The sequence below is a fragment of the Acromyrmex echinatior genome, chromosome 16 (assembly GCF_024713525.1).
Source record: "Acromyrmex echinatior isolate Ae372 chromosome 16, ASM2471352v2, whole genome shotgun sequence".
NCBI classification, from domain to species: Eukaryota; Metazoa; Arthropoda; class Insecta; order Hymenoptera; family Formicidae; genus Acromyrmex; species Acromyrmex echinatior.
Window position 1 is genome coordinate 8,465,848 of NC_141867.1, and position 12,736 is coordinate 8,478,583.

Genomic DNA, 12,736 nt, shown 5'->3' on the forward strand with positions numbered 1-12,736 from the left:
ACGCTTGCGAGGCGCCTAGCACTTTTTTGTAGGCGCCTCGCTCGCTCTGATAACATGGCAGACGATAACATTCGGGCTAATCCGAACCAATAAATGCTGAGACTTTGCACTCATCTGGCGCACATTGTCCGTTACGATCGTTCCTTTACGGCCACGATTCATAAATTCCTACTCAATCGCGTTGCATCATCACGAAATCACGAGAAGTTTTCGACGTTTCGTTAAAATAGCGGGGGAAAAAAAAAATAGAAGAAGCGCGACAACTAGAGATCGTATAATTATCTTTACGATTACAAATTGGGACGCAATACGACGCATATAGATATGTCGTCGCGATAGCGAAAGACATTTGGACACATCGTGTCTAGTACTTTTCTTTTGCCGCCATTTCTTCTGCGAAATGGTCTCAGAAACATTACTGTGTCATAATAGTTGGCTACGCAGTGGCTAAGATTCGTGGTGCAGTGTTTACGAAGAATCCAAATCGGGCGTCGTGCGTGTTACGGAAGGGTAAATAAATCTGTGGGAGTCTCCGGTTGAGGGATTCTTGGATTGAATTAAATATGCTGGACCGAAACGTGGTGCTTGTGCTGCGCACGAGGCAGGAAAGAACCGAGAGGCGTTTGAGGCATAAAAAGGAAGCGAATCCACCGCCGATGGAGCCGCCCGCGCTTTTGATGAACAATAATCACCTGTACCTCGATCTTAACATGAATTTCAGCGAGAATTGCAAACAGAAGGCAGCCAGAGCCGTGAGAAAGGTGGGTCTGATTTCTCCTCGTGCCACGTGCGAGTCGTGTAAAGTTTTAAAGTTGCGTTTCATGATTCGCGCGTGAACCGCGTTGTTAAATCGCGTTTATTAAAAAGCCCCTTTCACTGTCGACTGTGCGACTTCTGGACACCTCGACAAACGCGTATTCGTAACGCGATTTCTCACGAAAACGTTGCCCTCGTTGTGTCAGATACATCTTTTCTCCGCCGTAAGTTAGTATAGTTATCGAGAGGTACTTTCACCGGCTTACTTGGCTGGAACGCTATTATCGCAATGAGATCTGTCTTTGGTTGTGTATAGGACGTTACAATTAGATTAGATGTATAATTCGTCACAAACTACCGGAACGTCGATTTTACCCCTGACGTAATACGTTACGTTGATGGGAAGTGGCTTCTTCCTGCTAGCGTTCTTTACACGAATCGTGTGCGTGCTACAGAAAACTATTTTATTTCTTATGAACAGTATCGTTGATTTATATCCCTCAGTTTTTACCTACGTCCGTTTTATTTTCTGATTTGATATTGCGAAAGATATTCGCGAATATAAAAGAAAGTAAAAAAGACCTTTTAGAAAAAAACTTTGCTTACTCGATTTTATCAGAATTTACAGTCATTTCTAAGATGAAAATCATTTAATGCTGCGTGGTCTATAACTTAAATCTCAGTTATATAACTCTATGTTTTGTTATCAACGTGAAATCGAATTCAAATGCTGATTAAGCACGTCAAATGTATAGATATAATGTGGAAATTATGTAGAAAAAGAATTATAACCTTAAGGAAGAATTGACAAGATTTTCTTTCTCTAAATGTCCCTTCATTCTCTGGTTTTTTTTTTTTTTTGTAAAAGAGTGTGTTTTTCGCATGATATAAGTCTGTTGCGAGTATAAGGACGTCATGAATACCTGAGATTGTTGGTCAACATGTCCTGCAACTTCTCTCCCCTGCGTGTCATTCTATACCGTCGGTTTGTGAGTCTTGCCGTGCAACGACCGTCACACACGTATTTCTTTGTACGCACTTTCTATAGAAAGAAATTGAAACTCGCGTTCATTCTGCGTATATATGTACAATGTAATAATATAAGTAATGACTCGGTAGAATAACTATGCTCGACGTTGATCTAGGAATCAACGTCACGATTCGAGAAATCGCTTAACGATCTTCATCGTATTTTCGGAATTGTTCAAAATCTTTATATTGTAAACACATTCATTCATTATACATTAACTGCTAATGATTTCCTTAATTTAATATTTATTTAATGCACACAAGCAGATAAGTTAATGTAAAGTTAATGTTATTATTGCAGGAAATTCGATACGAGCGAAATATAATACTTGTCTGAAATTCAGATAATAATAATAAATTAAAATTAATTTTATTGTTACATTAATAATAATTAATTCAGATTCTGATTAATATAGTTTTATGTATATTGTATATTGTAATATCTGTTAAAATAAAGAATGAAGCTTGAACATCTGTTATTGTAATCATCATTTTTTATAAGATTAACGTAGCAATTAAGTAATAATATCGAGATGCACAGCATAACGAAGCAAAAGAAAAACAAATGAATTGACAATGCGCGCCTAATCACGCGCAGCTAATTAAGATTATAAACTAAAAAGATTTGCTCTAATCTTTGCATTAGAGCTGCATTATCGCATTATTTCCTTATCAGCGGCTGATCCATCACCGCTAATTAATTGTTAGAATAACGGCATAAAGACTGGCTTAATCAAAGAATCAAATAGAGAGAGCCTGTGACTCACAGGCTGTGAGACACGCGAATTCTATCGAATGCTTTATAAATCATTGCAACGCACATCACGTCGCATTAAAATCAGAAATTAGAATCGGAAACAGACGATCTCCAACTTTTCGGATCAAAGTACCGCGAGTAATTAGATTTTATTCGATATATCGGCATACCGGGGTGTGTTTGTGTGTATGTGTGTGTAAGACTAGAAGTTTTAAACGATCTTGAACGACCGACCGAAAATTTGAATATTTTTGATGGACTCGTAAAAGATGATGAAACTCGTGGGTACCATTTCGTTATGCAACGTATAATATTTCAAATAACTCGTTTGCGTTTGCGTTATTTGTGTTTATCAATCGAATCCTAGACTTGATATAATATAAGGTCTCTATTACGCGTAATAAAGTCTACACGGAGTCGAGGAAGTCACACACTCTTATCGATAGGATTCACATGAATCCGAAACGTGAATCACAAAAATTAAAACTCTTAAAAGTATATCTAAATATAAAAATTTTTTTCGCAATAAGTTTATTACAGCTTTATAAGATTAATTTGGGAAATTTGGGGGGATTATTAATATTTCAGATCAATTGCGTTTAATGCCGACAACCGGCACGTAATTATCATTTCTGAAATTAATTCATTCGTTTGAAAATATATATATTAGTTCAACATCTCAATACTCAGACCGTAATGGCGCTTCGGATTTTAAAGTAATATTATAAAAATTTTTGTATCATTTTTTTTTTAATAATGAAAACATAATGTATATTTCGAAATTTAATAAGTACATTTAGTAAATATTTATTAGTTTTTAAGAAAAAATAAGAATATATATTTTAAGAAATGATCCATACCTGGGGTACCATAAGTCACACACAAAATAATAGAATTATGCAAGAAATAACGGTGACGAAAGTTGAAAAATATTTTCAATTAATTTACATATTTTTATGGTTACTAATACAATAAAATATAATTACAACATAGTTATCAAATAATATAATATAGAAAACGTATGAAAAGAAGAGCATAAAAAACCACCGCACAAGTTATAGTTTGTGATATTTAATTCTCATTACATTAATTAAAACATTAGACGTTTCGGCCACAATCTGGCCATCCTCAGTAAATTCACAATATTCTTAAAACGCAGAGTTACATATAGCTGACAATAAATTCAACCGTCGTATGATATAATTATATATAAACGTGTTCTTTCATATGTGAAGGTGCCTCGTACAATAATGTTACACCGCCAATTGTCATATCACGAAAAGTGTAGAACGAGAATTTCCAGATTCTGTTTTACAGCAAAAAAATATAATGATAAAGCTCAAGTACATCCTTTGCACAGATGGAAATAGTCGTGACATTGTGAGTTATTATTTTTTTGTTTTTTTTTGTTTTTTGGTCAAAAAATAATATAATAATATTATAATTTTCTATATTGAAATACATCATAAAAATGAACGTGGTTTATGATTCAAAACGTATGAAAAGAAGAGCATAAAAAAACCACCGCACAAAACAAATAAGAAATAACCATTAATATACAATAAGATAAAAAATTTATTACAATAAAATGAAATTAATTCCTTAAAAGTATAAATTGCCCTTTTAGTACATATATATATATATATATATATATATATATATATATATATATATATATAATTTCTGTATTGTTCCGCTTCTTCATGAATACTTAATATCCATGATACCCCAATACATTTAATAGAAAATACGATAAAAAATAAATGTTAGATTATTATTTGTAACGTAATAAGATGAGAAAAGATGCGCAAAAACTTGCACCTTATCTTCATACGTATATTCTACTGCAAAAACAATATTAAAACATTTTTATACAGTTAAAAAGTTACTATTATACCACGAAAATCATTAATGATCGATGCTTTTTGACAGAATGGAATTTAATCACTGCCACTTAGATAAAAATGATGGACAATGAAGTAACAGTTGTATTGTACCAGAACAGTATTAATTTAAACATTCTAGATGATGTTAAACAATCGATGACTCATGATGCCCCGTTTTTTCCTATATTATTATTAGATTGATATTTAAAGATAGGATTATTGCAAAGGTGCATACGGTTTACGTCCACACAAACGTACATGTGTATTCTTCATACTGAAAAGAATATGAGACCGGTACATAGTCGACTGACGTAGTGGGAGACTTGCATGCCCCACCTCCATTAGCTTCTCATATTTTTATATCAACATCTAGTGCAGTTTAAGACGTCGTTGAGTCTGCAGTTTCTGCAGTCATATAATTTTTTTATTTTTTTATTTAATATTATTCATCTTTCTTCGTTCGCGTTCATCATTGACTATGAATATCATGCTTTTTGAAATTTTATTAGTGTTTTACGAGATGGTGTCTGCGTGTCGATGTAGTGCATTGTGAAAATTTCTGGAGGAATACTGTTTATTCAGTGTTTGTGCGAAATAATTGTACTACGGTTCCGAATTTCCTGAAATTATCTAACATTCTTTCCTTTACTTACCTTATTTATCAATCCAGAAACGCCTGTCCATTTTACAAAAGCACAAAAAGAATAAACTAGCCTCCGGTTTATCTTTTAAATTCTATAGACCTGAATGCTATTGCGCCTCGATAGACAATTAGCAGTTACCAAAGTAAGAAACCCCTCCGATCGTTATCGGCCAAAGTTATTTTTCGGTCCTCAGTTTTCTCCTCAGTCGTTTGACTGTTTGCGAAAAGGAAACTTGTGTGCGTGCAAAGAAAAAGAGAAGAGGGTTAAATGAATTATCCGTTCGGGGCTGATCGAACCCAGGGTGAAATTTTAAGGTTTCTCAACGTTTGGCTGAGAAGCCAAATAATATTCTACGAGCGAAGTGAGACGGAAAACGTTCGTACAGGGAAATAAAAAATTGGTTCCTCGACTCATCATCCCTTTCCTCCATCCATCCATCCATCCGTCCGTCCATCCGTCCGTTTATTCGTTCTATTTTTTATATTGTCACGCGGATTTTCCACGTTTTCCTTTCCTCTCGTAAACATTATGGATCGCAACGAGAGCACGAACGAGGGTGGCAGCTCGCCCGACACGGTGGTCGCGTTCTCCTCGGAGGAGGAGGAGAAGCAGAAGTCAATTGTGGCCAGCACCTCCGGCGAGTACATCACTGTGGGTGACAGCAGTTCCAGTCTCGACACTCTGACCAGTGGCAGCGTCGCGATTCTTTCTTCCAGCGCCAACGCGAACGATCGAAAGAGGAGCAAATTCGACGCGTTCAAGAGCAGCTTCCGCGAGGGAAGCTTATTCAAAATCAAGAAGAAGACACGCGGAATCGACGTGTCCTCCTCCTTTGAAACAGAACAACATGATAAAGGTTAATCATGACGTGTTTGATGAACTTTGCGCTTCTCTCATCCGTGAGATAAATAATAACCGACGAAGTTATTTATTATTATTCAAATGTTCTTTTTTTTTTCTACTTTTCGAGCCTTTTAATCTCTGGTTTCTTGATTTTTCTTCAATCACATTAATTACAAAATTGGAATTATTAATTATAAAATTGAAATAACGCATTTATTTTCATATCTAAAAAGGATAGTTCTCGAGCGGCTATTTGCCTGACTCGCGATTCTTTTCCACTTCAGAGGCATCTCAGCAGCGATCGCAACGGCTCGAAGACGAGAAAGAGCCGAAATTGATGACCGATGTGCTTTCGAGCGCAACTTTAAAGAAAAAGAAAAAGAAGTCACACTCGCTGGTACGCAAGCTGAGCTTGAATAAATTTCGCATGTCCTTGGAACAGCAAGGACAACGACATACCCCAGAGGGTGGTAACAGCCGTTCGCAAAGCCAGTCCTCGCAAGAGTCACCCGTTCATACATATATTAGCGCCACAAAAAAAGAAAACGATGACGCCATAGAAAAGGAAAAGGGGATAAAAGAGGAGCTTAAGAAACCAGAAAAGGTACTCGAGAAACCGAAGACTGTCAGCGCTGTGCTACGCAAATCGCCGACGCTGACCATCAAGAGCTTTGCGGAAACCGTTCAACAGGGTGAGGATGCTATTGATCGCAGATACAGAATGTTTCTGCACGAAACTAAAAAGACGAAATATTCCACGATATACGCTTCTTGGCAATAAGCCATTTTGATTTAAGAAATAAGTTTCAGGGGGAGTTACATTTATGGTTTTTGAAAAGTAAAATCTAGAGATACGTGTGTACATTTTTAATAAATATGTATACATATATTTCGATTTTATTTATAAAAATCGCAGTACATCCCTCTAAATTTTCTTTTCTTTTTTTCCTGTCACTTTTGTTGCCTATCTTATCTTATATTCGATTTGCTCGCGATAAAGCATTTGTTGGAACTGCACAATATTTGTAATCATAACAAAACATTATACATAGCAACACGAATGTAATCGCTGAAAGCTATTTAAGATTTTGAAAAATCGAGCGTAAACGTATTCTCGTTTCTCTCTTAAGTCACACACCTTCAAATTTCTTTAGACACTGCACATTCGCAACAGGCTAATCAAGATAACGCCTCGCTTTGCGTCTCGACGCTTCCATATTCGTTGTCGAAATGGTCGGAGTCTAGTAAAACGAAACTCGCGGAGGATCCGGTGGCCAGGAAAGGCAAAGTGAAAACGAAATACGATTCAGATTCCTCGGAATATGTACCGTCGACATCGTCGCCCGTCGACGTTCGCCGTAAGCTATCATTGTTGGAAGAGAAACGAGCGATATTTCAGCGACGCTTCTTTGATTCGAGATCCAAAGACATAACGTGCTCAAATGAGACAGTAATCGACGCCCGTGACGATCTATCGAGCACCAATAACAACGAGTTTCTTCAACAAGGGGAAGAAGAAAGAAAGAAAAAAGTGCGGCATATCAGTGTGAAGACCTTTGACACGTTCTCCACTTTCGGTAACACTCTCGACGAGGAGGATTTTTCGGAGGATTACAGCGATACAAGCAGCAATTATCATAGACTTTACGCTACCATGGCACCCATGCTCAACACCCATGGAACCATGGATGAGGTGAGATCCATCGGGTAGGAGTGATTAGAGATGTAAACGATGAAAAAATTCTAGAATTTTAGGATAAAAAACTCGGGAAATAATGGTCTTTTTCGCATTTATCCGTAAGATTGTTGTGTAAAAATAATTACAAAAGTTAAAATGTATAATATAATGCCGGTTGGCCATAAATATACCTTACTTTTCATTGTTATCTGAATAATATTTTATACTGTACTTCAATTTTAAAAGTTAAGTAAATGTTCCACACTGTTATTAATACAAATCGTACTTTACTAAACTAATTGATACTGTTTTGATTGTAATTGTACTGTGTGATTATAATTATACATATTCTAAATTTAAATTAGACAACGTTCATTGAATCTCTAATTACTCTGTAGTCAATATTATATCGGGATGTTCTCTCAAAATAATTAAAACATGGAATACGAAATAATTAAAATATAGAGTATAATTATAACAAATATACAACAAAATAGTGTCTATTATGCTTATAAAGTATTATCTGTATTAACAACATCACTTATTTAGCTTTTAAATATAAAATATCTGTCGTTCAATTAATTATATTGAAATAACTATATGTTTTTTCATGAATTTTATGTAATTTGGTCAAAAATTTTGTTATTTACAGTAAAAAAACAACCAAAGTCTTTTTATTTGATACTTTTCTCCGAAGTAAAAAAATATCGTTTTTTTTTTACATCTTTACGGAGTGATAGAATTGCCTTCCGTTAACGTTACAACGTTCGACATTTTACAAGATTGAGTAATATTAGAGAGTTTTTGCAATATCATTTATCCAGATATGGTGAATTTTGTTAAAATCAGGTTATCTTCTTCTTAACGATTAATTAAGAAAAGGACAACGTGACTTTAGCGAATCTGGATTTACGTTATTGCAAAAACTTCCTATTAAATTGTGAAATACGACAAAATCTGTATTATATACGCTTGTGTAATATAGCTTCGTTGTGTGTTTGAAACACGATAAGTAGTCTTATTTATTCCATATTAATGCGTTTGCAGCCGCAATCAGCGAAACTTTAATTAGACATGATAAGAGAAAGAGCCGGCTTAAAATTGAAAAATTATTTTCAAGTAGTCTCTTTTATAAAATCCTGAAGGAAGCTTTAAAAATCCTAAGACCGAACAATTTACAATATTTGTATACATTCGTGCAAAGTTGTTGACGTGAACCGAACTAATACTCCAAAATTGGACGCGAGAAAATTGTCGAGGTTCTACGACTAATCCAGTCACACGCTGCGATACGCGTTTGCGGTACCTTTCTGATACCGATCCGCTTTGTATTTCTGCCTCTTTGGATCTCTCTCGTGCCCTCGTTACAGAGTTTCGAATTACGCGGTTTCACGAGTTCTATCGCGTCTACGTTTAAGAGGAAAAATGCGTGTATAAATAACAAGTTGATTGAAATCGGGAGAACCGAATTGAAATATAATCCTTGTTTCGAAAATTTATCAATGTAATCAAAATAGAAATTTCTTTTTTTCTTTTATGATTCGTCGCCGTTGATGACTCTTGAAATTCGATGGCGATTATTTAGATCGCTTCATGCATTCATTAAGACGAGAAAGGCTTATTATTGTATTTATAGTTCTGCACTCCCCCTCGACTGTAGTCGGGGATAATTCTCTCACATACAAGTTTCTCTGTTCATTTCGCTCACGCGAGCTGCGGCAGCAAGATCATTCGTGAGGCGTAATTATCTTCAGTCTCTTAGGAGCGTAGAAGGCATTTAAAAGGTCGTGCATGAATATGGACGTGGAATTAAAAATTTGGCGAAATTTAGAAATATTCGATATCAGCAAGTGGAAGGTGCAACCGAAAGAATGGAAGTGGCTCGGGGTCCGTTTGCAAGTGTTTGCGTTTCTAAAAAATGATTTAATTTGTATTCCTCCGTATTTATACAAGTGATGATAATTATCAAATTATTTTGTGATTACATGTACATGTTTTTTCTTCCTACTTTAGAATTAAAAACATATTTAGAGCCGTCAGCTATATTATTTACCAAGTTAATACGTTACTTATGAAAATAGAAAGCGATGTTTTCCCAACTGGATAATATCTTGAAAACACTATTGTTTAACCTAGAGAAAATGTCCTGTACTTAAATGTTGATTATCTATTCTTTTATTATTTCAGTCGTCGAACAATGCATCAAACCTCGGCGTAAGCGAGAAACGGGAGCATTTATACAAAATATTAGTAATCGGCGAGCTTGGGGCGGGGAAAACATCTATCATTAAACGATACGTACATCAATTCTTCTCCCAACATTATCGCGCGACGATTGGCGTCGACTTCGCGCTCAAAGTACTCAACTGGGATCCCCACACCATCATCAGACTACAATTATGGGATATCGCAGGTCAATAGTAACACACAATGTTTCAACTTTTCTCTTTTGATGCTAATAATGGAACAATACTCGTGCGACAGATAAACTATAATATGCTTGATATTTCTCCTTTCTTATTTATTAACGTCACTTGAGAAATGTCTTAGATATTTTAAATACTTCTAAAATTTTTTAATTAATAACTTAATTTAATCAACCAAGTTGTTATTACGCAGATTATACTAACATGAGAAAATACGGTATTAAAAAATTTTGAATAAATAAAGTTGATAATGTTTGAGTAAAAAAGTTATTAAAGACCAATATTCGGCAATTTTTAGTAATCAATATTATATATTTTGTTAACTATTGTGAAAATTGCAAAATGGTAGTGGACTTTTCAATTCAGTTTAGTCCAATCTATCTATAAAAAAGCGCTTGGTAAAAGTCTCGTGGAATATCCTGTGTAAATTCTATAACTGATCTTTTATGGTCTGTTTAGGTCAAGAAAGATTCGGGAACATGACCAGAGTTTATTACAAGGAAGCCGTAGGTGCTTTCATAGTATTCGACGTGACAAGAAGCGCGACGCTGGATGCAGTGGTGAAATGGAAACAGGACTTGGATTCAAAAGTGCAACTTCCTGACGGATCATCGATACCGTGCGTTCTATTGGCGAACAAATGCGATCAGCAGAAGGAAGGTTTGATTAACTCGCCCGCTAAGATGGACGAATACTGTAAAGAAAAAAACTTCTCTGGTTGGTTTGAAACCTCAGCGAAGGAAAACATTAACATAGAAGAAGCAGCCAAATTTCTCGTTAACAAAGTAAGAGATTTTTCACATTACTTTTCTTTCATATTCAATTACGACAAGTATATAAAAGTAGAGCATTTATCATGGAATAAATCGGTATTGAATTAGAATTATTTACATATCGTATAATGCATTTTTAAGAGATCTGAAAAATGCATTATACGATACGTAAATAATTCTAACTTGAAAGTATTATTATTTATATTAGATATTGATATGTATCATACAATGGCTTGTCTATTGCTTATGCGTGACGTACGACGGATTAATCATTGACGTCTTTCGCCCTAGAAATGATCGACTTATGATGCATAATTAATCGACATGAAATCAATCAACATCTGGATATTGAACGATCGCTATTATTGCTTCACTTAATGTTTTGGGCGTTATGACACGTGTATTAATATATAATAATTATGACTATTATTAATAAATGTATGTAAAATGTTTATTTCAGATACTCCAAAATGATCAGGTTATAAGAGACAATGGCGTCCAAGATCAAACGGACAACGAGAGATTTACATTGAATCAATCGCCAACAAGTTCCAAAAAATCTTGCAGTTGCTGACGAATAGGCAAATCGTTCACAAATTCGAATTTTCAGTCACGATTTTCCATTCGTCAACCTCAATGTGTCTTCGTAGATGCCATGAGAATCATAATTTTTTAAATGCCTTACTCTTCTCCATAATAGGAAGCATCTGCTTATTCTCCATCTTGTATAATGCATGGAAATTATTTTATCAATCCAAATCATTTTTTACATACAACATGAGAAAGTCATATTTAATGATAGTAGCTAAACAAATTTTTTAATATTCGTATAAGGAAAATTTTGAAAAATGACATAATAACTTTGACAATATTACCAATGTACATCCTTTTTTAATTGATTGACACCTGTATTTAAATGTTAAATTATTATAATTCAATTAGAAAATTTATATGTACATTGTTTTCTCTGTCCGTCAAAAATCATGTCAATAACTATCGTTTATACAATTCTGCTTCTAGCATCATCAATAGGGAGAATTAGGAATTTTATACGTATGTGTCGTAAAGAGCGTAATACTATTTATTATTACTCGATAATTAAATTTAACACATATATATATACATACTACGAATTCGATAAAAGCAAGACAATTTTGGTCTTTTTCTCATTAGATTTACAATAATGCGCTTCCTATCTATATCTCCATTTCGCTTTTATTTTATCAATCAAATTCAATTATCAACAATTAACAACGTTGTGCCTTTGTTCGCACAATCACAACTAGTTATACAAAACAGCTGGTTGTAATTAAAAAGACCGTTTTACATAATACGCATTTAAGATATATTCATCAGTAGCATTGCGATATTTGAACTGAAGTCAAGATGAAAAATGAAAAATAATCTTTATAGTATATATATTGCTTCTAGAGCCAAAAAAAAGATGGAGAGACACATGTAATGTTCTGGATATAGATCTACGTACAGAATATGTGTATTAATAAGTAAAGATAATTAATATATCGAGAGTTACATATATTACATATACATACATATATATATACACACACATACATACATGTATACATTGTAAATAACTCAGATTTTATATTAATGATCTTCACCTTTCAGGCGATGTGTTCGCATTTGCACTTTTATATAATATGATTTGTAACGCGGCGTGTATCGTTATTCCAGAAAAAATTGTAGAAATATATATATTCATATATTACATATTATTTCCGAAGCATTATAATATATTTAATATACTATTATTATCTAATCGTAATAAGCAACATTCCTGCCTTTTAACTGTTTTTATATAGATACAAAACATAATTACAAAACAATAATTAACTATATATTAAATTTGTTTATATCAGATTATTGAATCTCCTTTTTTCTTCATACGCATCATTTTATTATTGATATATATTCTCCTTC

The 12,736-nt window shown here is 34.1% G+C and overlaps 1 protein-coding gene across 2 annotated transcripts; it reads left to right on the plus strand.

Annotated features, from left to right (window-relative positions):
- Positions 1 to 808: 808 nt before the first annotated feature.
- Positions 809 to 12,676, plus strand: Rab32 (RAS oncogene family member Rab32). Of its 2 annotated transcripts, XM_011052481.2 has the most exons (7): positions 809 to 2,823; positions 5,170 to 5,928; positions 6,200 to 6,607; positions 7,070 to 7,608; positions 9,781 to 10,006; positions 10,479 to 10,804; positions 11,253 to 12,676. In XM_011052481.2, exons 2-7 carry the CDS (start codon positions 5,601 to 5,603, stop codon positions 11,364 to 11,366), a joined length of 1,941 nt encoding a protein of 646 aa, XP_011050783.1. In that variant the 5' UTR covers positions 809 to 2,823; positions 5,170 to 5,600; the 3' UTR covers positions 11,367 to 12,676. The 2 variants fall into 2 exon arrangements, with proteins under 2 accessions (XP_011050783.1, XP_011050788.1); XM_011052486.2 differs by lacking the exons at positions 5,170 to 5,928; positions 6,200 to 6,607; positions 7,070 to 7,608 and having other exon boundaries at positions 1,538 to 2,823.
- The last annotated feature ends 60 nt before the right edge of the window (positions 12,677 to 12,736 follow it).